At 40.5% G+C, this 25,620-nt stretch overlaps 1 protein-coding gene across 3 annotated transcripts; it reads right to left on the bottom strand.

Annotated features, from left to right (window-relative positions):
* Positions 1-142: 142 nt before the first annotated feature.
* On the bottom strand, positions 143-24,182 carry mcf2a (MCF.2 cell line derived transforming sequence a). Of its 3 annotated transcripts, XM_067599612.1 has the most exons (30): positions 23,672-24,182; positions 18,300-18,368; positions 18,021-18,135; positions 17,558-17,648; positions 15,816-15,935; positions 15,255-15,371; positions 14,885-15,034; positions 14,607-14,722; positions 14,266-14,380; positions 13,867-13,986; positions 13,588-13,779; positions 13,311-13,502; positions 12,715-12,886; positions 11,366-11,442; positions 11,067-11,152; positions 10,869-10,935; positions 10,631-10,746; positions 9,753-9,822; positions 9,553-9,645; positions 9,294-9,386; positions 8,782-8,907; positions 8,403-8,624; positions 7,022-7,114; positions 6,734-6,812; positions 6,379-6,442; positions 4,980-5,080; positions 4,466-4,578; positions 3,735-3,847; positions 2,304-2,407; positions 143-2,200 (listed from the first exon to the last, which is right to left on the bottom strand). In XM_067599612.1, exons 1-30 carry the CDS (start codon positions 23,784-23,786, stop codon positions 2,160-2,162), a joined length of 3,342 nt encoding a protein of 1,113 aa, XP_067455713.1. In that variant the 5' UTR covers positions 23,787-24,182; the 3' UTR covers positions 143-2,159. The 3 variants fall into 3 exon arrangements, with proteins under 3 accessions (XP_067455713.1, XP_067455711.1, XP_067455712.1); XM_067599610.1 differs by lacking the exons at positions 17,558-17,648; positions 18,021-18,135; positions 18,300-18,368; positions 23,672-24,182 and adding exons at positions 2,689-2,743; positions 16,926-17,417; XM_067599611.1 differs by lacking the exons at positions 17,558-17,648; positions 18,021-18,135; positions 18,300-18,368; positions 23,672-24,182 and adding an exon at positions 16,926-17,417.
* Positions 24,183-25,620: the final 1,438 nt, after the last annotated feature.

Here is a 25,620-nt window from a genome sequence, read left to right as displayed (position 1 = left end):
TGTATGAGTGGGCCTTCATTAAAACAAGAATACTGGGGTAATAGATTAAAGGAGGGTGTATAAAACAAATGTGCAGAAATTTTTCCATTTTCTTTCTAATTATCAAATGTATAGCCTTGTTTTCATATCACCATGTTAAAACAACTATTAGGTATTTTAATTTATCAAAACAAATCTCAATAATTTCAATAAATAGTTTATTTTCTTTTACTTGATTAGTTTTTACAGAACTGATGCTGTACAAAAAACAAACAAACAAAAAAGTTTAGAATAGTGATAAACCTGCTCATTGTTCAGTTGCCATGCATTTTCATCTTAAAGAAACATTCAGCAACAAGTTTAGGCTACTTGGCTCAATGGGATACATAATATTTCAAGCAATTGTTTTGTTTGTTTTCCACTTTGGAAAATCTGTGCAAAATCTGCAGCATTTTGGATTGAAGTTACGACAAAAAAGCATCTAATTTTGTCATATAAGCATAAAAGCAAAATAAAGGCCATGTTGTTGCGCAGTCACATGTGGCCCCTGTAAATATATGGAGACGTAATTTCATCCGGGGCTGCACAGATACCTCACAATATGAAGGAACAACATGACAGCAAAATAAATAAATTAACAACATAGGAAATGTGTAGTGCGAAGCGGCCCCTGCTGCTTTCTAGACTCATTTCCATATCAAACGCAGCGTATCAAAGGCAGCCCTCCGACTGGGGCCTCGATTTGATGTGGTAAATTCATATAAGTCTGCAATCAATATTTAATTAAGCGTTCGACACAGAGGGTATATTTCATGTTGGGCGTATGATCCCTTTTAATGGGGAACCCAAGATTAACTGAGTCGTAATGGTGAGGAGGAAACAATCTGCCTTTGTGATGGAGGAGCACATAGACCATAATCTCTCTGTTTCTCTTACCCTGCCTCGCCTTCACTTCTGAACGCTGTGACTGACAGATGTCTCCCAAAAGATCCTGAGGAGAATGACAGTGTTCGGTGCTCTGTGGAGTGCGCCTCCTATTCGTCTACAGCACACACTGAGGAATACACTGCCGTCAATCTTCATCATGTCCGCCTGTGTCATACATTACCATCACGTCACTGACATGTCAACTGCTGCCTGCATGTGGGGGGTATGTCTCCCCTGCCTCCCTAACATATTATACATTCAAGAATAAACAAAGGAAATAATAGCATGAATCAGGGGAAACGCACAGTTAAGAGGTAACGCAGCAAGCAAAGAACACATTCACTAGACAATTGGTGGATTTTTTTTTTCCCTCTATTGTCCTTCCACCTTATTAAAGTGCCTGTTGAACATTTGTGAGGTCAGGTTAAAGCATTAACAGAATATTCAATACTGCAAACAGTACATACAAGAGAGGAACGACTCCAATAGAGCAGGAATAAAAAAGGCATTATGGCATGGCACATTTTGGCATTTTAACTCCTAGACTGTAGAGAAGAGCGGTGCCTCAAGGAATGAAATATAAGAAAAATACAATGAAGTCATATAATGGAAAATTTCAACTAACTACACAAAGATGAAACACTGAGGTACAGTAAATGTTAAAAATGATAGCATTTCTGTACAAAACTCTCTGTTTTAAGAAACATTTCAGGCAAATCCTGGGTAAGCATCCATTCAGCACACACTGAGACAAACAGAACACACACACTCTTTAGATACTGTAATCTCAAGTAATAGCTGGAATGAGAGACGGTTGAAAAATGTTCAGATTGTGAAGTCCTGCAGCAGCAACCTCACATCCTCACTGCACATGTGTTGCAGATGGAGCCTCAGAAGGACAAGACATTAATCACTTATCAGAAAAAGAGGAAGACCAAACAGGATCCAGGGATAAGCTGTTGATTGTCCAAGAAAGCTTTACAGTTCCTGTGCCTTCACTATCAGAAATCACTGTGGCGGCAAACCACTGGCCCGGCCCGGGAGATCGAAATCTGGGAGAAAATCAGGTGTGTAGATTCCCACATTTTTCTTTTTAATGACGGAACTGTGCTGAGGAAAGCAGATGGCACCAGGGAGTGAGGAGTGGGTGGCTGATTGTGCATCAGTTATGAGACAGCTATGGCTCAATCTGTTTGTTCTGTCTGTTCATCATCCACAGGTAGATATTAGATTCACATTCTGTGCTTTCTTCTCTACGGGGAGCTGAGCTTTCTCGCCTTCAGGTTCCCTGGGTCTACAAGGGAAAATACACAGACTTTTAAAAAGAAAATCAAAGTAAAGAAATACTATGGCTCAACATTATACTGTCATCTTGGAAGCCCATTTCTTTTCTTTACCCCCTAGTCTGGAGGAGTGTCCTCGACTGCTGTCTTCTATAATCAGCTGCAGGCTGGCAGCTGTGATGAAGCCCTCTTGTCGCCGACTCAGGTTTTTCACCAGCCTGAAGGATGAAGAACAGTGTGGAAAGGGCTCAGATTGAGGGAAAGACGAGGCAAGATTAGATAAATAAATGTACCAGTTCTGAATATATGTATTCAATAAAAAAAGTATTAGCTTTACATTTGCTTTTACATTTTTGGAATTTAACTAAGTAGGTTTCAGTGTCTTACTCAAAAACATACATCATATACAGTTGATACTTTCTTGCCATAATTGGTACCTTTAACATATGGATTAGTTACAGTAATCTCTGAACCAGACTACACTGGCAAACTAGTGTACCTCACTGTGGCAGAAAGGGGATGAGGAAAAAAAGAGCAGCATAGCCCTTTGCATCCTAGAAGGGAAGGGGGGTAGGAGAGGAGATAAATGAGACACACCTGTGAGCCGGGGGAAGGGAAAACTGACAGAAGCAGCATGGAGAAAGAAGGAAATAACTAAATTTAATCCAGTTACTGGACAACCTACCTAACCTCTTAAAGAAGTACATAAAAGTAAAAGAGTAGTAGTGGCAGTAGTAAAAGAGAACCAGCTGGGTTTTTCTGGATCACCCTGAACCATCCTGGGCTAAGGAAGTGTGCTGATCCCTGGAGCATGTTAGGGAGGAAAGTTTGTCTGTCTTCCCTAGGATATGCTTGGAAGCTGTTCCCTTGGATCTCAAGAACTCTTCAGGCTTCTCCTACTCTTTCCCCTTTAACCTTCCTCCCCCTCGACCACATCGAACCTACTCGACTGCTTGGCTTGTTTCCCTGCCACCCACCCCAAACCACACACACACCTACACACATTGCACCATTCAACTGAACTGAATTTAACCCATTCACACTCATTAACACACACAACTCACAGCAATCTCTATAACAGAAAGGGACTGAATTTAAATGTGATTGTGAATATGATTGCTGTTTCTTATATGGATATTGGGTGTATATATATATATATATATATATATATATATATATATATATATATATATATATATAGTTTAAATTAGCCTATGTAATTAGGTAAACTTAACTGAAAAAGTTTTGATTTGGGAGGGTGAAAGACAGACTTTGAGTTACTTGATGAAGACACTGGTAAATGGTGTTTTGTTTCTCATGTGGTATATTTTTGTAGCTAGGGTAACAGGCTAACTAGGATTATCTTGCTAAATTATCTTGCTAATTATGTGTATATATATTTTGTTTTCTCTAAAAAAAAAAAATGACAGGATTGGGATGTTTTTATTATTCTCCTGTCTGACACCTGACACTTTGCACTTTAAGTAACTATTTCAGTCCCCTACTCTACATCACATCATGTGCCATGACATGCTAGAAACTCACCAGCGGCTTTTGTTGTCTTCACACTGCAGTTGGATGACATCTCCACATTTGATGGTGATGCTGTCTGGTCCGTTTTGAAGACAGTCAGCCAAAGCCCTGTATCTGCCCGGAGACTAACACAAGTGGAAAACAGCAAGTCGAAAAATTATTCATATAGTTATGATTTACCTATATAGCATGTTTCAAAACAAAAGTTACAAAGTGCTTAATTAAGAGCAATTAAGCACAAAATATCAAATACAAGAACCACAAAATAAAAATATATCTGAAATAACAAAATAATAAAAGAGCAAAACATCAGTTCAGAGTTCAAAGAATTATAATCTAGGTGTGAATATACAAAAGCATTGACTCATTTTTAAGCATTTTCAAATAAGACTGTTTTATTTCAAGGTAAAAAATGTACTCTGAAGCACAACTTTAAAGGCAACATGGATGAGACTTCTATGTGTCCAAGGTTTCCAAATTGCTCGGAAAAATGGAAATTTGAACATCTAAAATTACATGACAACTCCATCTGATGAGGAAAATTATGTTATCTGACTGAAAGCTGCTAAATGGACCTTGAGGTTAAGAACTGTTTTTTAATACCAGTAGATTGTCCTCTATGTAATTTCTAGTTGATTGAGCAGATGAGGATATAATACACAGAGGTCTAAAAAAGCTGGGGGATTTAACTGTTTATCATCTTAAGTATTGTATTTATCTAATCTGCCTGTATTTGGTCTCACCAGTTGTACCAAAACCTCTTCCTCTGTGTCAGATGGGTGGAAGGTGTCCTGACCTCCAGGCCACTCCTCCAGACCCTCGCAGATGTCTACCGAGTGATGAGCTCCGGGCCAACCTGTGGCACACACGTTACTTTGGCTGTTAAAGGCATTGATTCATTAATCCAGCAGAATACTACACCTACAAGGCACCATGTAGATACTTAGTAACTCTATCAGCAACAGAATGACCCCTTGTCACTTACTGGGCAATAAACAAGAACGTAGAATCAAAAGCTAATCTCAGTAGCTTTTTCCCCCAAATTCTTCGATGTACCTGGTTCTTCAGGTGAAAATACACCTGAACTGCTGAGGGGCAAAAGTCAAACATCTACATCAGTTTGGGGTTATAAAGAGAATCAGCAACAGCACCAAAGCAAGTATGATTTGCATCAATTTTCAAAACATTTTCTGTGATAAAGTTACTAAGTATCTACTTGATTTGTGGCTGAAATATGTGTGGATGAGATTTACGCACTCCTGCGGTTGTGCTGGTGTTTAGGGGAGTGTGGCTGGGGATCTGGACTGCTCCTCCCTGACTCGGTGTCCTCTGAGCTCACTGACGCCCTCTGCTGCTTGCTGGGGGGAACAACACAAAAAAAACAAGCGTCACCAAATCCTGTGCAAAGTTAGCAGACACCCTCAGGATAGATGTTATTCTCAACCACATAATCTAGGGTCAGCTCGCACTTCCTGAATCCGATCCACACCTATCAAAGGAGGAAACACTAAAGCTGGCCCCAGATCAGGGTCAAGGAACAACTCTGTCCTGTTGTTTCTCACAGAGCCATGACCATTCAGGCACCAGCCAGACAGCAGGGCAGAACACAGAGCAGCCATGTGCAAGCTTCCCAGTAGAGGGTGGGAAGTACAGTAGCACTCACAGACCACTGTGTGACACAGTGTTAGGCATGTGTCATCACGAGGGGAGATCTGGTCTCGAGTTCTCAAGATCCATTTAGACATTATTAGACACTGAGTAAGAATATTTCTGGAAAACAAATTCTAGAGCATATTCATAGATCTCAAAAAACGAGTCCCATCTTAAAAAGAAGCCGTCATGAGGAAATTAAGAAAATTCATGGAATGAAACCAAAATTGATTTTTCTTTTTCTTTGTCCTTTGCATTGCATTGCATGCAAAATAGCAAGTCTGAGATGCAGAAGTTAGAGCAATTACTTTTTATACCATGTTAGAAAAACTATGGAGGAGCTGCTGGGAAAGAAGCCTCTCAACATGGGCGTGGAAAGGGAGCGTGGGGGGTCAGTTATGAACCAGAATGGAGGCTATAAAAGGGGGTGCAGGTGACGATCAGTATGCAAACACAGCAGCCCCAGGTTTTTATTCCCAAGCTGGGCCAGGAGGGTCATGCCAGGGCGAGGCGAGTTGAGCCAGGCTGAGTTTACCACTGAGCGTTAGGGCAGGTCAGTGGCGCTGGGGGCGGTGGCGGGGGCGCGGCCGGGGCCGTTGCCGGGGGCTTCGGGGACGGGGGCTCCGGGAACGCAGGCAGAGAAACATGTCAGCCGACAGCGAGACAAAGTTCAGCCCCGGCAGACAGCCCATGGGAACCCCTCTGGACGGCCGCATGCCCCTGCAGGTGGGGGATGGGAGGAGTGGGGATAGGCAACCAGACAGGAGTGGACAGAGTGGGGCCTGTACCCTTTCTCACACACCGCCACACACAAAGCCTTCTACAAGGGCAACGTGAAATGATATTGTCTCATTCACTCAAGCTGTGATCAAATATGAAAACTCAGCAAATGCAGATAGTAGTTTTTGTGACTGCATGTGTGTGTTCATATGTTTGTGCAACTATTGTCTACAGTCATGCCTTAATACAGTACTGTAAATATCTGTAAGCAACCAAAGGCACTGACCTTTCTGTATGTGGTGGAGAAAGCTGCATGTGCTCAACCAATTGGCCGTGATGATATGCTTCATCTGTGAGAAGAGGAAGCAGGTAATGTAAAGTTTCATTCTCAGGGAAGGATTCCAGTTGATTCTCTGTTAAATATTAACTTTATTTTTAAGCATGGATGTTCCTTTATTTACCTTTGGCAACAGTATATGGTAAAGAGAATCAAGGACAAAGGTCCACTTACTAGCTTCAGTTTTCAACCACATTTCATGCTCTCTGAGGCCTATGAGAGGTGGTTCAAAACTCTTCAGCTATTGAGTGGACCTTTTGAATGTAGATTCTCTTCACCATATTTACCTGAGTTGTTCACAGACCTCTAAGCAGCTTCTGCTGGTTAGTCAGGATTCTGCGCAGTTCATTGAGCCAAGCCATCTTCACCTCCACCGTAGGAGCCTGAGAGACAATAGAAACATCAGGTTGAACATTCTCACAACATAGACTAGCTTCTTCTGTTTGACCTATACTAGTAGATTAGTAATATGTAGCTGTGAATAATGTTGAAAGGGTTCAAATTAGAGTAAAAGTAAGAGCTTGATTATCAGTGAGATACTGTAGTTAAACAAATGAAAATGCTGGCATTAAACTTTTTTTATACTCCTTACCTGAACCACATACACTTCCTCCCTGCCACTGTACCAGATCTCAAACTTTTTCACATCCCCCTTGACGTTCTCTGTGATCCCCACAGCAGTCATCTGCCAAGAGACATGAAGTGTTTACACCGGCAGACAGGCCGCATTAAGATGAGCAGCACAAACAGCACATCATACATCAGACTTACATCATGTAACACATCTGTCCTGTCAGAACACAAACATTCACACTCGCACACACCTCCGCTGTGTGACTGCTTCCTCCCCACATCCTCAATAATAAATCAAGAGCAGCAGCAGCTGTTGGTGTGACACCAGCTGTGACACCTTCCAAACATCAACACATACAACAAAAGACGTCTTCAAGGAATACATCAGGTCCGGAGGCCAGCTGGGCAACTTACACGTGTTAACTGATGACAACACAGACACCAATATCAACTATGTGCGCCCAGTATCGTTCACTTCAATGCTCAAACCTGAGTAGACCATGTTAGTGACAGTAATAGAGATTATATTTGATGAGCTTCAACCATTGTAAAAGACCATTTCTTATATTAAGAATATAATATTAGTGTTTACATCAAAGGGAACTCAATTCTTTTGAACTATGTCAGGTAAGAAACCACCGACAGTATTTATTCATGGCATTGTATTTTTTAGCTTTACAATGCTGTATTTAAAATTACTTCATATTAATTCACTGCTCGCTACATAATAAATGCCCAATAATTTAGTCAACAATTGTAAAACTGCAAAATCTGATTTCTGACACTTTTAAATCATTATTTTGACAGTTGTATAACTGTAACTTACACTCTTATCAAAGACAAAACATTGCATTGAAGACCTTTTAGCCAACATAGTGTATGGACACTACATAGGGCATAAATTTTACACTCTAATAAAACAGCAGCAAGTAAATGTAGTTCGCTAGGTAGCAAATAGGGAATGATTTCAGGCACATCAATAGTTTCCCATCACTAAACATTCTTAATTGGCCAATAAAGAGTCTGAGTCTATTTAGAAGAGAGACTTTTACTAATGAAAATTAGTTTGCATCTTCATGATATTTAATTAATTTTACCAACATCCTCCATAAAACTGCCACGGAAACATGCAATATAAGATTAGTTACAATGTTCTTTGGAGCTGCTAGAAGTTGTAATTTCCTGACACTGCTAGTCACTCGCTGTCACTCAAAATAATGTAAAGTATGCTTACTGGTCTTAGTAGCATGGACTACTGGAATAATTGATCCACTTAGAACATATGTTTGATTTTGTTGTTCATAGTCAAAACATATTTTAACATATTTATAATGTATTTTAACCAATGTTCCAAAAAACTGGTGTATTCCTCTAAGACAGATACACAGACACAAACTAACCTTGAGACAGTGCTTGAAGCTGTAGGAGGGAGTCTTGTCACAGCCGTCTCCATGCTCCTCCCTCCGCTTGCAGAATAGCAGAGCTCTTTCATACAAGAAGAGGTGTCTCTGCATTGGCTTGAAGCGAGCAAGCTCCTTCATGCGAGTGGGACCTTTCTTATGGCTGATCCAAACGCTGAAAGAGCCCTGCATCAACACGCGGCCCAGCTCGCAAATTTCTCCCTGCATAAAGTCACAGGGTACAGTATAAGCCTTTGTTTTCAATAATTTCTCTCTAAAATAGACTCTAAAACACATTTATCTCCAATTAATTTGTAAAGTTTAGAAATTCTGAAAATACAGTTCTTATCAAACACAGGTCAGAACAGATGTGGTTCACCTCATATCCTGTGATGGCTATTTGATGCATGGAGTCATTGACTGATTTTAGCAGGTCCAGCATAGCTGTTAGCGCCCCCTGCAGTTCAGAGGTCCCCTCGCAATCTGTACTGTATTTCAGCAGCTCCTGAAAATTAACACATACACACGAAATAACAGGGATGTAACTCCACATTGTACCATAGCTAAAACAGCCAATTAGTCAACCATTAATAATAAAGATTCAAAATGTAAAAATACAAAAGTACAGTGAAGATGAATCACTTGCTACATGATCTGGGGTTATCAAAAACATGTACAGCATTTGTGGCAACTTATTTCTGCCAAAAGTATTTTTAGTAACAAGGCCTATTTGCTGCTGTTGGTTTCAGCTAATATCAAAACATCAGAGACACTACCAGTGAGTAACTAAGATGAAAATCATATTGTAAAATGGACATACTCATACATCATTGTGGATGACTGACTGTGTGTTTGTGTCTGGTTGTCACAGGACGTTTCTCTCTGTCTAACCTTAAGCAGCAGCTGGTATTTGGTGAGGCGTTGGACTGGTTTCAACAGGTAAGAATCCAGACCCAGTTTGTGCTCCAGCTTCTTTTGACACTCCTTCACAAGGGAGACAAATTAAACCACATTTGTAATTGTAAATTAAAATGCCAAAATATATCTTGATTTAGTGTTTCACTTTGGAAACAAATGTTTACAGAAATGTTGAAAACTGCAAAAACAGTAAATGAATCACTAAATTGCTGATTGATTGAGCCAAACTGACCTGAAAGAAGGCACAATCTGAGAATTGTCTCCACAGGGCCTCAGAGCGTGGCTTATTCTGACAGTAGCATTCATACATTTGGAAATTCTCTTTCTGGGGACACAGGAAAGAAAAATCTGTTTTAAAAATAATCCTAATAAATCACATACAGACTGTTAAAATGTAAGCAAACTACATAACAAAAATATATATTATCTCACCCTCTCCAGAAAACATGCTCCCACACTTTCAGGAGCCTCCAGGCATCCTTCCAGGTCCTGAAGAAAAACCCTGGATTCCCCCAAAAAAGATCAAGGACCAAGAATTATTAGAATTTGCAAATTCATGCATCAAAATGAGCCATGGAGCTCAGCAGGAGCACAGACTCGAAAGGCAAGAGCAGAGACACTGACACTAAAAAACTCCACTTTTTATGTAGATGATTACATGTTTGGCTCTCAAAGCTAACAACACATGTAATGCTAAAGATACAAGCAGAGTTATTTGCATTTAGGGTACTGTAAGCTTTCTAAAGGCAGAAATTAAGTTGGCAAAAAGAGATTAAATGGAATACTCTAGATGTAGTTCAGCCTCCATTAGATTATAACCAAAAAAAAAAATCTGAACTCTTTCATGAAGGTTTCATCAAAGGATTTTTTATTCAGGAAATCAACAAAACCAATTTCCCAGATTTTAAGGAAAGCAGATTTATAAAGGTGGCATGTAAAATTATCAATAGAAGATGATTCTTCAGTCCTTGCTATAATAATATTAAGAAGTGGAAAAAAATCCTCCATCTAAAAGATGAAAAAGATTTCAATTGCTTGTATATGTGACATGAAACAAGAGTTAAAACTATTTTCCAAAGGGAAGTGGGATTTTTTTTATAGCAGAAAATCTAGGTGTACCAAGTACATGTAAAAAGGTACCAATTTTCAATCAATTAACCTCAGATTTCATGTTGGTAGAAAGTGAATTTTGCAATGGAGTTCCTTGCAACAATGTGTTTTGAATCTTTCACATACCTAACATACTGTACATGTTTGTTTTTATCATGTGTAAACAGGTCTACGTGTGATGTGAGTCATTAATGACTTGCCTGCTGTGAAAATTGTAGATCTCAGGCATGTTTCCAAAGAGGATGTCTCTCTTGCTGCGCAGGATCGGGGGCAGAGGCCCCGACAGAGCTGGATTGTCCATCTCAGCCCTGTAACCCTGCAACATTTAATCACACACACATCATCACACGTATGCAGGTATAAGTACATATAACATGACAAGATTTTATTGTTAATGATGTAAATTTTTGTGTGACAAGAAAAAATGTCTTTTCTAACCAGCAGCACCGACAACAGTTCTTCTACATAGATCCTCTCTGTCTCTATGAGTTCCCTCATCACATGACTGTGACACAAACACACACAAGTAGACAGAGAGAGCCAGAGGGTGTCATTAGTGCTGAACAAAGAGAATCACAAAGTAAACAACATCAACAGCAGTGAGGGTGGACGGGTGGACAGACGCCTCCTCCTCACCGTTTTAGGAGATCTGGGCTGTCCTCTCCCTCCAGACTGTACGACACACAGCTCCGACTCTCCTGGTAGTCGTGAATCACCTCTATCTGAACACACCACAGATGGACAACACTGAATTTAAAATTTAGAGAATACATTACTATACCAAATAATTTATTGTACCAAACTGGAAGAGTTAGACAGAAAAAAAATTAGATAATTAACTTTTTTTTTTTCTGCTGACATTTTTGGATTTAAATGAAGATTTGATTGTGGAAAGAAAGAAAGAAATATCAAAAGTACTGTTCTTGATTTCTTACTTTTCTAGCGTTGGGGCTCTTTCGGGATGCCCTCTTCCCGGGAAGAGAGAGGTCGAATGTGAACTTCAAACCATCACCTGTAAAAGGCAGATGATCAGCAGCTCATTAAAGTGTAATTCAAATACAGTATATTTCCATATGTGAGGCGTATGCAGGAGATGGCTAATTTAAAAGCCTACAGTAAATCAAACACAATTACTTTTTTATGGCCATGTGCACAGTGTGAACACGATAGCCTCAAAGGGATTTGCTCGCCCTCCCTTTGACCTTTTTTCCTATTCCTCAGTAATTTTAAAAAACATTAATCAGTCATGATGGACATTCGAGGTAATCAATGATAATAGATTGCCTCCGCTAAAGGTGCAGCCTGGAACCAGCATGTGCAGATCTAAAGCAGCGTTTGGCAAGACCGTCGGTGTCCTTTTGATCCTAGCAGCTGAATCCTTACATGATAGTCCAAGCTCAACTGAGTGTATGTGAGAGTTGCCCTTGCATGTGCCATGTCGCATTCATCAGTGGGACACGTGCCTGTGTGTGCATGCGCATGCCTGTGTGTACGCATGTTACGGATCAAATCAATCAAAGCTAACCACTTTCCCCTTCATCTCCTCTCTTAAATTGCTGTTCTCCCGAGCATCCAGGGAGCCTCAGAGTGGTTCATATTCGCTCTCACTCTTTTTCTTGTTATTACTCTCATTAGTATGGCATTATATCACGGAGAACAAGACCTTTAAAGACATGAATGAACACAGAAAAAAAGCCTGTTTTCCCTTTACATTCACACATGCTATGGATGGAGACACATTCAGTAGAGCAATAGATACATTCAGATAAAAAAAACACATAAAAGACAACACATACAATATTAATTGGGTACTACTGTACATGGTTAGCTTTGTGCAACCTCCCTAGAGATGCGGAGGGAGATGAAAGGTTCTTTAATGTATATGAACCACATATGGCTCTATAGCAGCTATCCTGACTAATAGAGCAGTCAGGTACATCCCAGTGGACTGATTATAGCTTCTGCCCTTGTTCCAGCTTGTTTGTAAAAGTGGCCTGCTAACCCCAAAGCCTGCTCAGGAACACCTTAGGGCTATTCAGGGACCCTGTGATGTGTTAATTTAACCAGGGTGCCTAAAGAAAAGATGCAAGGGGAGGGGGATTGGTGGCAGGCCATAAGGGCTGAGATGAGACCCCATACTGAGCCTGGGAAACAAGATGAGGGTTGGTGGGGATTTGGTTGATTTGAGGAAAGCTTACTATACTGTATATGTTGCAAACCAGGGTAGCTATCTAAAGACAAATACTATGATACTATGATGCATATGTGTGTGTCTGTACTGTACCATGCTTAGGGGAGAAGAGTGGGGACTTGGTGCGTGGTGGGTTTTCAGGCCTGGGCGCAACTAGTTGAACCGGTCGGACATGTTTATCAGCCAGCTTCCTCAGACAAGCCTGTCGGTTCTGGATCATCTGCTGCACGGCTGCATGCTTCTCAAAGGTTTTCCCTATCTGGGACTGACAGAGAGGGATAAGGACACAAAGTATATTCAATTGCGAATAAAATGAAGTAATACTTGATATTAAGGAACAAATACACATGGGAATGATACAGTACAGTGTACCTGACACCTGTAAAAATGGTAGAGAAGGAGGTAGGAAGGTACTTTACTAATCCTAAAGGGAAATTGTAGAGATACAGCAACCATATTACACACATGAAAAATAAAACAACCAACAAAGGGACACTCAAAGTAGATAAATTAGAAATAAAAACACTGAAACGTTAACTAGAAACTGAACTAAATCTAAAAAACAAGAGCCAAACTCTAAATGTATATAAATATTCAATGATAGTACTTAGTAATAGTCTATACGTGGAAATGTTGGATGTATTCAAATCAATATTTAACATGAGGTTCCTCATGGAACTACAGCTGACCTGCAGCTGAGCTGTGACGACAGCCTCGTACTCAATGGCCAGGATGTCAGGTCCTGAGCTCAACATGGATGGTGCCCCCTCCAGGAACCTCTCAATATCCCTCAAAGCAGCCTGGGCCCCCTCCTTAGACTGGAACTTATCTACCAGCTGATTGGCCAGCAGATATGCTCCATCATCACACCAGGTCTGGGCCTGGAGGTGGTGAACACAAGAGTATCACTGTAAAGAAACATATGGGTCCTGAGGTCTGTGTGTGTGTATGTGCATGTCTCAATACCTGTCCAAGACAAAGCAGCAGCTGATGTGTTTGCAGAAGATGAGAGTGTTTGGTCTTTAGAGCAGCATTGAGTGTATCACAGTGGTGGCGAAGCTCGTTGCAGCGCTGCATAATGAGAGCCATGGCATAGTGGTGACCGGCTGATAGCTGGTGCCCATGAAGGATGATGATCTGAGCTCGAGCCATCACTTCCTGATAGAGCCGACAAAGAAACAAGTTAAAAAAAATGCCACTATTGGCAAGTAATGAGTCATTACAGTCTCTGTGGGAAACACTGACTTGTGCATTTGATTCCAGACCATCCAGCCTTTTAAGAGCCTGTTCTGTTTGAGTAAGAGTGTCTACAGATATGGACAGCTCCCTCTCCTCAGCCATGAGATGCTCCAGACACAACTCCATCTAAACAGAAAACATACACCATCAGATGTACAGAGATTAAAAATAAAAAATAAAAAGACAGATAGGCTGAAGCCGACCCACTGGCCCCTAGAGATTACTATGGTCATTACAACTTTACACAAGACAATATTTCATGGAGTGCCCAAAATGAAAAGATATTATCATCAATGTACTCAGTGATTTTCATGGCACTAGAGAAAGGTCATTAGAACCTAACATTACAAAACAAACAGGCATGCATAAAGACATAAACATAAGGCAAATACATGGAGTCCTTACCTCCTGGAAGCTTTGCTCATATTTGAGCAACTGCATGTACTGATGGAGTTTCAGATGATGCTTCTCAAAGTAGCCGTCAAAGGCTGACTCCATGTCTCTGAGCTGAGCAAGAAGCCTAAAAACAAGTCATTTGTTTCCGCTGTTAATCCCTCAGTAAAGTTATATAATCAATAAAAAAAGATTTACTTCAACTACAAGCAAAGAAATTGATGCAAAAGGGGTAGATTTATGGTAGATTACAATTTCACATCCATCATTACAAATAATACACTTTGAAGTATCTGAGCAATTGAGAAATTATACAAAAGGAGAAAGAAAAAGGCTTCTTTCAGAAATCTTACCTTTGTACAGTTTCCAAGTCCACCTTCACATCCCAGAGGGAGTCATCCTCCTTCCCAGAGGTTTCCAGGCTTGCAAGAAGATGACGACCCTCCTTTGACACAGATCTAATTGCATCCTGTCCAAGGCAGGTCAATTTACATCATAATTGAACAGCATTCAGAAGACTTTATAAAATACTACTAGATGTTTCTAACAGAAAAGTAGAATAAGTAGAACATGCATGTCATTGTGCTTATAAAATAAATGATTCTCAGATGAGAAAAATTTGAAACCTTACCTTGAGTTTCCTGTATTTGTCAGTGTGAGACTCCAGGAGATACTCGATGGCTTTTCCTTCATTAGGCAGTTCTGTCTCTGCCAGCTCAGTGCCAAAAGCCTGCAGCATCTGTGCGATGTCTTTGACTGTTACAGCAAAACTTTCAATAGCCTGTAGTGGGAGCAAAGAGCACATGAAAATACAGAAAAAATACAGGAACATTATAATAACATTGCATAGATAATGTATTGGACTCTGGGGGAGAGATTATTTGTAGATGGTTATCACTCTCCCCCAGAGAAAAAAACAATAATAAGGAGATGGTGAATAATGATCCTGTAAAAGTGTACATGCAATTAATAGTGTGTTTCAAAATGTATCTGTAACCTACCGTTCGTAAAACAATCCAGTCACTGTGACAATAGTCCAAAGTGCCTCCAAACTCCGACGTCAGCTGGTTCTCGTCAATGTACCGCAGCAGGTCCGTGACAGAGCTCAGCATCACCACCTAAAGGTGCAGAAAAAAATCTGAGACCTCAAGAATAATTCAAAGAAAACTCAGACTTTATGGGAGTTGTACGTTTCACTTTTCCCTATAAACCTGGTGTTAGGGATAGGTGATAGTCTCCTGATCATCTATCGCCAAAATAAATAGAGTCATGAGAACCATTTGACATGTACAAATAATTTGCATGACAAGAACCAGATTTTTACTGTTCATATTTCACACATCAAAGTACTAAATTCACCTGGAGTATTAGAAATATCTCAGCACTGTATCTCCCCGTTTATTTTCATAATGGTTTCAGAAGTTAAAACTGAGGTCTACGTGTGTTCTTGGCTGTGTCCACCACAGAACATTTGACTGACGGAGATCAGGGTTGTAAAAAGAATGAGGTGTACCTTGTTGTGATGTGGGACATGTTTGGTAACTGAGGGGGAGCTGCCTTACTGGCATCTTAAGCATGAAGTCCTCTTGGCTGAAGCGAAAGCCAATATCGGTAACAGTGCGGTGGAAGAAGCTGGTGGGTCGGAGCACCAAAACCAGGTGGAGGTTCCCAGGAAAGGAAGCCTTGAAGTGGGGGAACATAAGATCACAGTTATATTGATGATGCAGCACACAGAGATATCAGTATAAAACAAAAACTCTGTACTTTAAATGACTGCAGTGTACACATAACAAATCAGTATTTCCAGCATCAGAACATTCACACATCAGTGCAGCTTTAACTCCTTTATGCATACTAGCACAGAAAGAGATGAAAGTTAAGGAAGAAAGCATTAACAAGCTCTCATCCTCCATATCTGACAGGAGAGGCTTCAGGTCTAAACTGTTCTGTCACTCATGCGATTACTGTCAGCCTAGTGGATTCAAGGTTCTGTCACTACACCACTAACACACGTCATATGATGCATTTCATCTTCAGTTCGTTTGAGGTCGTTACCTGACTGTAGAAATGTGTGCATCATACTCAAACACAGTCACTGTCACACAACAGTTTATCTCTAGTCAAGTCAATATGATGAGAACTGTGAAAAGCTACAGTGGCATGCTATATTGTACCGCATAGGATAGAGATAACAAGCAACATATAGCCTATGAATATTCATATTTTTCCTATACTTTAAAAATTCCAATTTGACAAGGATTTGCACATTTGTCATGCGTGTACAATAAAGCAGGAGTCAGCTCTGCAGCAGGACTTATAATGCATATGCAATATTACTTCCTATGTATTTTGTAGTTTCTTGCACAACCACCAATGAATTTGCATGTGACGCAACTTTTGACATTCATTTGTCCTGGCTCGACCGCGGTTGATAACTCAAGCTTTCAGGATAAACACGCATGAAACCGCCACACACGAGTCTGTTTCGGTTTCATTCGGGTTCCACGCACAGCTAATTGCATGACTAAGCAGAGGTGCGGCTCAGCACCGCAATGCTGCTACACTCTGCAGCCACAGCTGGTGCCGCTGCCGCTGCCGCATTCACCCTGCCCGCCCAAAAACTTCACCCCAACTCTTCTGACGGTGAATAAAACTCATCTGCATCACGTTACCGGGCTCCTCCGGACCTTCGGCATTCTTCGCCGGTAAAAGTTATCAGTCATGGTGTTAGAAGCCATCTCGAGTTAAGTAGAAGTTCCAGCCTCGTCCGTGGGAAATCGGTGCCAGTGTGCAGCTCCCCTCCGGCTGCCTGACCACAGCCGCAGCACTGCTGCTGCTGCTGCTGCTGCCTCTCAGGCGGAGGGAGGCAGCGCTGACTGCAATGTTTCCCTCCCGCCCGCCTTCCTCCTCATCCTCTCCTCTCCTCAGCGCCCCGCGTCATCACACAGATTCTGCTTACTCATACATTTGCAGCAGTATGCAAGGGGACATTCAGTGCAGACAAAATGTTTAGGCTACTCTTCAAAATAAGCACTTCATGGAAATATACAAGCTGAGAGAATGTAAAGTTTATGCAAAAAAAAAAAACAGTAGTTTGATCTTGTGGATGCTGCCTGGATAGCGCTGAGGTTTTCAGCACCATGGACAGCAACTCATGAATAAAACAGCTAAGACACATTCACACTGCAGCATCTCTAATGTATTCACCAACAATGATGAGCATTTGCTCTATACAGTCCATGATGTCTAAACTGTATAGTAAGAATACTGATGTTGATATTGAAGTATGAAATATGAAACTCACTGCTATCCTGGCAAGTGCAGTTTTGATAGAAGCCCATGTATCCAGTCTTCGGTCTAAAATGATAATAAATTTCACTCCGGGTTGCCTCGTTCTGCAAGCAAAATCAGGCAATTGTATATAGATAATGTCATTCTGGGGAATCGATGTTGCAGCTTTCAAATATGAAAATGAGAAAAGATAACCTGGCAAGAGCAGGCGATTTGATCAGAATACACTTCATATAATTTATTCTGTACATTTACAGTTATTTATCAGGTGAAATTCACTGCAATGGCACGTGAGTGAAACACCTCAGTTTCAATTTAAAGTTCCTTAATCTGAGGGGTTTGGGGCATAGAGGGCATCAGTAGGACATTTGACATAGTGAGCTCAGGAACAGTGAAGGCCAGCTGTGCTCAGAATACAAGCGCTGGGCTTTTGGTGCACTGCAGGAAGGGAGAGGGATAGATGAAGGAGCACACACCGAGGGATGAGAGTGAGGTATGTGAAGACTTTGGCTAAAGCTTCCTCTGGAATGTCACTGAAAGCTGAGCATTCTGGGAGGGTGATGATGACGCTGGAGTCTTCACCACGGCCCCCTGGGGAGAAAAACATAAGCAATCAATGAAAATATGTAATCATAAAATACGTGGCAAGTGCTTTGAAGTAACTCAGAGGTATGTAAGGATGGGGCAGAGGTAAAAAAAAAAAAAGTTGCTGTTATATGATTTTAGATGGAAATGGTTACATTAAAAGATCTCACCTGACAGGTACGCCACCTGTTTCTGTATGTAGCCTCCTATCTCCTTCATGCTCACAGGAACAGTCACCTCTGGAATTAGATACAAAAAATACAACTATGGCCTGAGGGAAGTGGTGTGTATTACTAATGATCTCTATATGAATCCATAAAGTAGAAGAATCAGTTGCTGCAGTGTTTTATTCAGATGTTAATGCCATTTACCACAATTACAGCATTTAAATGAGATTCTCTCTATTTAGTAATTTCTTCAAGAAAGGCAGTCTGTAAATATTGAAATGACCCTCTGTGGTCAAAACACTGTCAGTCGTGTCCACATAAAATAAATTAAAAAATGCAAATGTGACGGTGGTGTGCAGGTATTTTTTTTTTCCATCTTTCATTGTCTCTAAAAACCTACAAGACCAACAATATAAGAATTCCTGTTGCATGTCTTTTAATCAAAGCTCTCATCAGGCCTAAATGATGCTTTAAAAGCTTTTCCACTATGACAACCAAACTGTAGCCTGAAGCCTTCATATAAAATCATCACATTTAAAAGTAGAAACTTGCAGAAATATTATTTAGCAGCTTTATTTAAAAAAACAAAAAGAGACTGTAATTTACTGAAATGTAGTCAGTTTGAGCCTAGTACTCTGTACACATGCAGTATGACTAAATATATTTCATGATAATCATCAGCTTCTGGTGCAAATAAGACAATGACATCATTAAAACGCATTAGCTCATTTACTGTACACCCACTGAATTGATGTTGATGTAGTGTTAAGTTTACTGGCAGATGGCCCATATCTCATGCTGGATGCCATTAGTGTTCAAGCCTGAGTATATCCAATAAATACACAAAGTCTCTATGAAGCAGTCAGTGAAATTCAGAAGCATCTTACACTACGAGTGAAGGACACTTTTGGGCTCGACAGTTTTCAGTTAGGGGATAGCCTTTTTAAAAATCATTTTGAGACATTTAAAATGGCAACATCTTCATCCGCTCTGTGTCAACACAGACATACGGAACATTAAACACTGTATTGAGATACTAACTTGTTAAAACCATACTGAATTAAATGTCTCCACCACTGTGGTTTATGCAACAGATCAACGGGTTAGTTCACAATTCATCATTTCCTCATCCATAATAGATAAAATACATTTAAAATGAATTGGAGCAGAAAGATGAAAACGCAGTCGCAAAATGATGAGAGAAGGTAAAAGAAACAGAGAGAGAGAGAGAGAAGGAAGGAGGTGTTATTTTCCATACGCTGACAGCAGTAATAGTGTCCGTCAGGCTTTCAGGGAGCAAGTAATGAGCTCTACTGGTACCTGCTGAATATTTGATGTATATCTGTAACAGAGAGAAGCTGAGCCAAGCTGGACCAGCGCAGGACTGGACTATGCGCACACACGAATGCAGGGTAAAGTTACCGTCACGCTGGAATGGTTATATAACCATTTCTGCCCTGTGCCGCAAGACCTTCATTAAGTTGAGACAGGTTTCGAATAGAATAGATGTAATGTCATACCAATGAAAAACGTACATTACCATAACAGCAATATGCAGATCTATTAAACTGTGAATTAGTTATATAAAACCATTTTTGACCTAGTGAGGTGTAAAACAGCACTTGATTCTCTGGCTCTATGTATTGTGAATGTATACATTTTTCAAATCTTTTAATTTAAGGCGATAAAAAATATAAGATAAGCAGCTCTGACTGCACTGAAGTTGGTGTAAAAAACAAGCCCAGAATACACAAACACACACACTGCAGATCTCTGCTGTATTTGATCACAGGGAGGGTAGCCTGTGCTGCAAACTGCAGTTTGTTTAATAAACTCGCCAGTTTGTGGAACTACTGTACTCTCCCTCCATCTTACCCAACTACCAGCTCCTCCCAAGACTAAATGAATTTGAAGACACCGCAAAGTTCTGTTGCCCAATCAATCACGCCTCGTGCCTAACAATGTACAACTAAAGTAAAATAAAGGAAATAAAGGGGGTTGTAGGTTTTGTTTTACTTTCAATTAAATTTGAAATTTAGGTGTAATAATAAATTTTATCACATACTTCAAACACTGAAATTGAAAATCCATAGAAAAGGTGCAACACATGAAGTTAAAAATAAACAAATCACTACAGTATGTGGTTTTTTGATCGATATTTCTTCGCTCTTTCGTTTAGGACATGCTGTGGTTATCTTTTTGAGCTTGTGCCACAATCTTTCCAGGCGACATGCAGACTAGTGTGTACAGACGAAACTCAAATAACCTCTGTTTGTTCTTCTGCTCTTACGGAGAGCGAGTGTGTGAATGGAAACAGATTTGCCGCCAGTCAAACAGATCCAGACTCCGAACATTGCTTTCAGTCTGCATACAAAGCTGAAGGTGAAGCATTTATCTCTGTTGACCAAACAGTGATAACCATCTACACGGATTTCATTACATACAGCTCATGTAAAAAGCAATCACCCTTCTGTACCTTTTTTACGATTTACTTTATGACAATGATCAACAGAAAAAAAGAGTCATATGTTGAAATGGGACTAAATCTATACAAACTGAGGGGTGTCCAAGAGGTGTGTATACATTTTATAGGCACTATAAGATGTTAATATTAAGAGGCCAGCCTCTTAATAATATTAAACCCATATATTAAAATATTAAACCTAAACATGGTGAGGCTGGGTGATGATTTGTTCCTAAATTTACTTAATTTTTCCAATTGATGTTACAATGCCACGTCTTGCTCACATAGTAAATGTATGTAAATCATGTAGAAGGACAGCATAAAGAGGCTGGTTTAACTGTAGTGAGTGCACATACCCAGCATGGATGTTGTATTCAGTCTGAAATTATAGAGACCCCAAAAAGCATGTAATCCCTCGCAGAGCAAGAAATCCCCTCTTACACATACAAACATGTTCACAGCACACAGAGACCAAACCTCATGCTGCTTTTAGGTCATGAGATATTTTGCCAAACAAAGCTTTCAGTGCTAAGGGGATTAGACTGGTGGGTGGCTGCATTCTGATAGAAAAGGGTTGAAGGAAATTGTGTATTCCATCATCTGGGATACATGGAAACGAGATTGGTTCAGACTAGGATGGTAAACCCTGCACTATAGCCTCGCAAAGACCAGTAATCTTTGGTCAAACACTAATGAGGGCATTTGGTTATGAGAAATTTGTAACACTGTATTTATTTTCAGGTAGCTTTTGGAGTGATTTTGACACTCTTCATTTAAAGTATTTTGTGCTCTAGAATGAGGAATGTTTGGCTTTTAGTGCTCTATGAGCTGTTGTGTAGGGCTTCATGATTCATCATGATTCACACAGCTTTTTGTCTTTTATATACTAATTTTTATCAGAGTGTGACATCCACTGCTGTGAATGTATAGAAAATAGAAAAATTCAAGAAAAAAATATGTGTCCATTGTTTGCATGTGAGATGTAGTGTGGGAGTTGCAGTTGAATGTTTTGAAAGTTTTTTGAAAGAATTTGAGATTTAATTTTTTGGAGCATCTGAAATTTGAGTTTCAAGTTTAAGCTCTGTAGGCAGTTGAATTATTGGTTTGTATGCAAGTCATGAAAGTAGTTTTGCTACTACACAAGGTGAAAAGTAAGTGCTGAAAGCATTTGAATTATAAATTGAAAAGTAAGAAATGAAAGAAGCTGAAGTTGGTTTGTAGTTGTACACTATGAACAGTTGACGTGTCAGTTTGTAGTTGTACTTGTAGCAGTTGAAATGTCAGTTGAAGTAGTTGAAGTGTATGTTTTGTAGATTCATCAGGATTCTGTATTTAGACTTCAGAGAAATGTAAAACTTTCTGTCTTACCTGTATTTAAGTGCTGTCGATGTAAAGAAAATTATATTTATCCATGCTATACTGTACCAGCTGGAATACTGGTTTACAGTTTTACACAGATTTTTAACTGATAAGCAGAATAACATCAAACAGAAGCTTTAGATTGTACTCCCAGAGGAGATCAATCTTCTGTTGAGTGTTGTCCAACAACACAGTCATGAGATCTGGTATCATGGGTATTGTGTAAATTCTAGGTTTACCTTGAAATCCTCACATTCTTTGAATGACCCAAAGAGTGCTAACACACGTATGGCATAAATGTCGGAACTGGCGTGCTTAAATCAGATATAAAAAAATGATATTCTGCAGGTGTAGATGGGAGAGGGAAATAGCTGAGCTATGTAAATAATGATTTATCATCAATGATCAATCCTTGGTTTGATGGAGCGGTGTGTTCTTTATGCTCACTACTGCATCCACCATAAGCAGATTAGGACAAACCCCAGAGTACAAGGCTCACATTTCACACAGAGGAAGAAAAAAAACCTTCACCTGGTATAAATAGAAACTTACTGTGGCCTTTTCCCTCATGTCTCTGTTACCTATATACACCAGCGCAGGTGCAATGAATTCACAGGAGACGTAAAGAAGCAAAGGCCCATCAATTAAACAATAACTCAAGGCTGCCAAGATCCCCAAAGTAATCACATTATCCTTTGGAGGAAGCTCCTCCATGAAGCTGTCAGTCACATCAGGCGCTATTTCTGTCCATCATCTTATCATCCTTCCATATTTTTACTTATTTATTTATTTATTTAGCCATTTTCCAAATCCACACTCAAAATGATGGCCAATGAATACATGTAGAGTAACCTTGTTTTTGATGTTTTTCAAAATCAATGTATCAGTAAAAGTATTTTTCATGTTAATTACATTACTGTATTAAAAATAACAACCTTTTCCTTTTCTGTTCTAAATGCAGCTTAACTGCATAATGATAAAGAGTTTAATATAGTTTATTTGCACTATGTGACAGTTTATTAACCTCATAATTCAATACATGACACATCAGCATACCCTGAACACTGGAAGCTGCAATATGTACTCTGAGAGCATACCATTTTTCTTACTAATTCTATAGTTGACAGCAATAGCATGCTGTCTCCTTCCATCCACTGATCTACAACCCATAGTCTAAAAGATATTCAGGCCACAAATTATTACTATGGATAAATATCTTTCCATCTGTGACGGCTTAAAATAGCTGACATAATCCCTGCAATGGCCCACTCTTGGAGCAAAGCTGCAGGAACTGGCACATCAATAATAATGACCGACCTAAGATACAGGGTGCAGTTCTCCAGTTGCCTAGTGTAATGCTTCTCCTAAGTTACACATGAACACTGTAAATCCAACTAAATTCACTTCTGCTTCAGTGCACCTCAGTCTGCTGTGCTGAGGAGACTAATGTGGAGTGTAGCAATAGTTTAAGTGCAGATACAGGAATACATTCAAAAGCCTGCTTGTGGCCGCAAGAAGTGAAATGAGGACTGTCAGCATCCTGTGTACTCACGCTGCAGTGTGCTCTCTAGCTGGGAGCCAGCCTGCAGAAGGCAGCGGTAGCTCTCCATGTCCTCCTTGGACTCTTTTTCTGGCTCTCTATACTCCGGCAGTGAGGCTTGGCCCATTACCCTCGTCCCCGACACAGTATCAGGCTGGCACAACTGACGCTGTAGTGGGAGGTATTGACAGTAGTCCAGGCCTCACATCCTCTTCAGAGTCCTACGGCCCTCCATAGTGTCTGTATATAGAGGCTGGCAGCAACAACAGGGAAACTTAGGCCCACCTGCCTCTGCAGGTCCCAGGATCCAGATGGGGCAGTTCCCTGAGACTGCTGCTGGATCTTCCTGACCTTGAGCTGCATAGAGTGCCTCCAAACAGAGCAGCACAGCTACAAGAGAAGAAGACAACCTGCCCACATAAGCAGAAAACAGTGGTTTGCTGTCCTACTGTTGCCCAGACTGGGTGTGATGTGCTTTCACCCTCATACACACACTATTGCCGGCTGCTCTCAGCAGCAGTCAGCTACTTCAAAACAAACAGGGTCCAGCTGGCCACTGCTGTCTGTCTCCCTGTTGCCCCTCCCCTCTCCCTCTCTCCCTCTCTCTCTCTCTCTGAGCTGTAGTGCGTCAGCTCTGCACCGAGCAGAGCTCAAGAGTCTACTCCTGGCGCACCGCCACCCCCTCCCAACTTTTCTATCTCACTTCACACTCCTTCATGCTCCCTTTTGCTGTTTTTTGTGCCTTCAGAATAATGCTCGCTGCACTACAGTAGGCTGGATTGTTAGGGCTGTCTGGCTGCCATGTTCAAGTCCCCTCTTTCTCCAGCTCTCTTATAAACACACATTTACTAGAATATACATGCAGGCACAATGGAGAATAGATCTATTGTAAAAAGAAAATGAAAATCTACCGCACCCTCAGCCAACAAGTTTGGCCCATGCGAAGCACAGCCTTTAATACACAACAATCACATTCAAACAGAAGAACAAATAAGAAAGGGTGTCATTGTGTACACGTTGATACACAGGGCCTTTCTCAACTCAACTCTGCACTGCTCAGCCTACAACTGCTCTGAATGGATCAGTACTCATTAACAGTGGAGACTAGAGTGGAGAAGAATTACAAGGATTAAAGCGAGAAAAGATTTGTAAGCCTGGAAAGTTGTCCAGGAAGAAATGTGTACGATGTTTTAAATGAAGTATTATATGAATTTAAAACCGCTCTATGCCTGAAATCAGGTGCCTGAACTTCAAGCTCTGTATTCATGTGTGTAACCCTCCTCTAGTCAGTGACTCACAGTGCTTGATGTTTTCTTGATGTGAGGCCACACACGGAGCAGTAGGAGAGCAGCAGTACTCCGGCTTGATACGCAGCCACTCAGCTGATCCAGCTTAGCCTCTCAGCCATCTCATTACTGCACAGCATCTGCTTAGTGTGGTCAAATGCACACATAAACACACACACACCCAACACACGCCCACACATACATTCATCCTTACATCAGACAGGAACCTGCTGATATAACTGCTGGTGTAACAAAGCACAAGGCAGTTTTTATCTTCAAAACATTCTGCTTTATTACAGAAAATCTTCAGGTTTTGAATATACTAGTTTCAAAGAGGTACATTCAGCTTGGAGGTTTGGAGTGTTGAGGTTGGAGACCCAAAGGGCTGGAGGGGGTAGGGTGCCCCCGCTGCATGATGCAGGGCTGCTGATGTGCCTGAAGGTGTCCACCTCCACCCCTCACAGAAAAGGGACAGTTTCCATAACCACAGAGCCTTGTGTGGGTTTTTTTTTTTTTTTTTTCGTACATTTTGATTTTCTTACAAAAGTGGCTGGAAAAAGGTTGCATTAAAAATACAATCCATTCTTTTATACTTTTCATTTAGACAGGCAAAACATTAGATTCCAAGATATTTTTAAGCATCTGAAAATAGCATCTCTGATGTCACTTAAAGGT

Source organism: Thunnus thynnus, chromosome 9 (genome assembly GCF_963924715.1).
Source record: "Thunnus thynnus chromosome 9, fThuThy2.1, whole genome shotgun sequence".
Taxonomy (NCBI): domain Eukaryota; kingdom Metazoa; phylum Chordata; class Actinopteri; order Scombriformes; family Scombridae; genus Thunnus; species Thunnus thynnus.
This window is presented reverse-complemented; position numbering and strand designations above follow the sequence as displayed.

What these genes read in the sequence shown, in the direction of transcription:
- mcf2a (XM_067599612.1), bottom strand. Translation starts at nt 23,786, where the DNA reads ATGGGCCAAGCCTCACTGCCGGAGTATAGAGAGCCAGAAAAAGAGTCC. An exon ending in ACTGGATTGTTTTACGAACG is followed by an intron (nt 15,035 to 15,254) that starts GTAGGTTACAGA and finishes CTCCCACTACAG; the next exon opens with GCTATTGAAAGTTTTGCTGT. An exon ending in AGGAAGTGTATGTGGTTCAG is followed by an intron (nt 6,813 to 7,021) that starts GTAAGGAGTATA and finishes ATTGTCTCTCAG; the next exon opens with GCTCCTACGGTGGAGGTGAA.